Here is a 1,119-nt window from a genome sequence, read left to right as displayed (position 1 = left end):
TAAGTAAGTACATTTAAAAAGTATTTACAGAATGGTCTTTCTTAATATCTAACATAATTATTTTCATCATCAGATGGCCTTTTTGTATATTTTGTTTTATTAACAGTTTACTCTATTATGTATATTTATACATGTGTTTTTCTTTACAATGCTTATTGTTTTCTCACTCTGGGAAGCACTTTGCTCTAACTAACAAACATTTACAGAAACAGAAAAGACAACAAGTCTTTTTCAAAATCACTCCGGCTTAAAATTCCTTTTCCTTTGTCTTATTTTTACAGGATAGAAAACAATGTCTGGCCTGCAGAAACTCTCCCTCACAGTGGCCCTCTGCCTGCTGCTCCTCGCCACGCTGTTACCCAGCTCTGAGGCCCGGCGTGGTCGTGGTGGCTTTGGCCGAGGTGGAGGAGGCATCGGTCGGGGCTGGGGCGGTGGCCAGGCCTACAGACCAGTCCAGAGCAGTGGCCCCAGTGCTGGGAAAGTAGCCGGGGCAGCTGCAGCGGGTGCCATAGGAGGAGCAATGGTCGGGTCTGCCCTGAGCCGCCCTGGGTACGGGTATGGTGGAGGATATGGAGGATTTGGGGGATATGGGGGGTACGGAGGGGGGTACGGAGGAGGGTATGGCTACCCACGATATGGAGGTGGTGGTGGCTACGGCTCCAGGCCTGGCTATGAACCAGAGGGCTCTGGAGATATGGAGTACTACACTGGAGCATCCAGCGGCCCCATCTACAACAGCATCATCGTTGTCATCGGCTCCATGGTGTCCCTGCTGATGGGCCACTGGGTGGCAGTCATGTAGAGCTGGAGACTGAGCTGGATCCCAAAAACAGACACCGGTCCTGACTAAAAATAACCCACAACCCGACAGAAAACAGGACTATTTTTGGTTTAAAGTCAAATGTGACCTAAAATATGACCCGTGAATAATGAAAAGCTGTGGCCAATTTGTTTCCCCGACACTTCAGTGACAGGAAGAGGAATATTGATCCATTTAACAACAACAACAACCATGTTTCAGTCTGCAGGTGTACTGATAAACAAAGAAAACCACTTCCTGTAGATGTTTGTTGAGTCGTGAGATGATTTGACTCTCCCACTTCTCTTATTGTGGACAGT

The 1,119-nt window shown here is 47.5% G+C and overlaps 1 protein-coding gene across 1 annotated transcript; it reads left to right on the top strand.

Moving 5' to 3' along the window:
- Nucleotides 1-292: 292 nt before the first annotated feature.
- LOC139283604 (acanthoscurrin-2-like) lies at nucleotides 293-802 on the top strand. Its single transcript, XM_070903597.1, has one exon. It carries the CDS (start codon nucleotides 293-295, stop codon nucleotides 800-802), a length of 510 nt encoding a protein of 169 aa, XP_070759698.1.
- The last annotated feature ends 317 nt before the right edge of the window (nucleotides 803-1,119 follow it).

This window comes from Enoplosus armatus, chromosome 4 (genome assembly GCF_043641665.1).
Source record: "Enoplosus armatus isolate fEnoArm2 chromosome 4, fEnoArm2.hap1, whole genome shotgun sequence".
NCBI classification, from domain to species: Eukaryota; Metazoa; Chordata; class Actinopteri; order Centrarchiformes; family Enoplosidae; genus Enoplosus; species Enoplosus armatus.
This window is presented reverse-complemented; position numbering and strand designations above follow the sequence as displayed.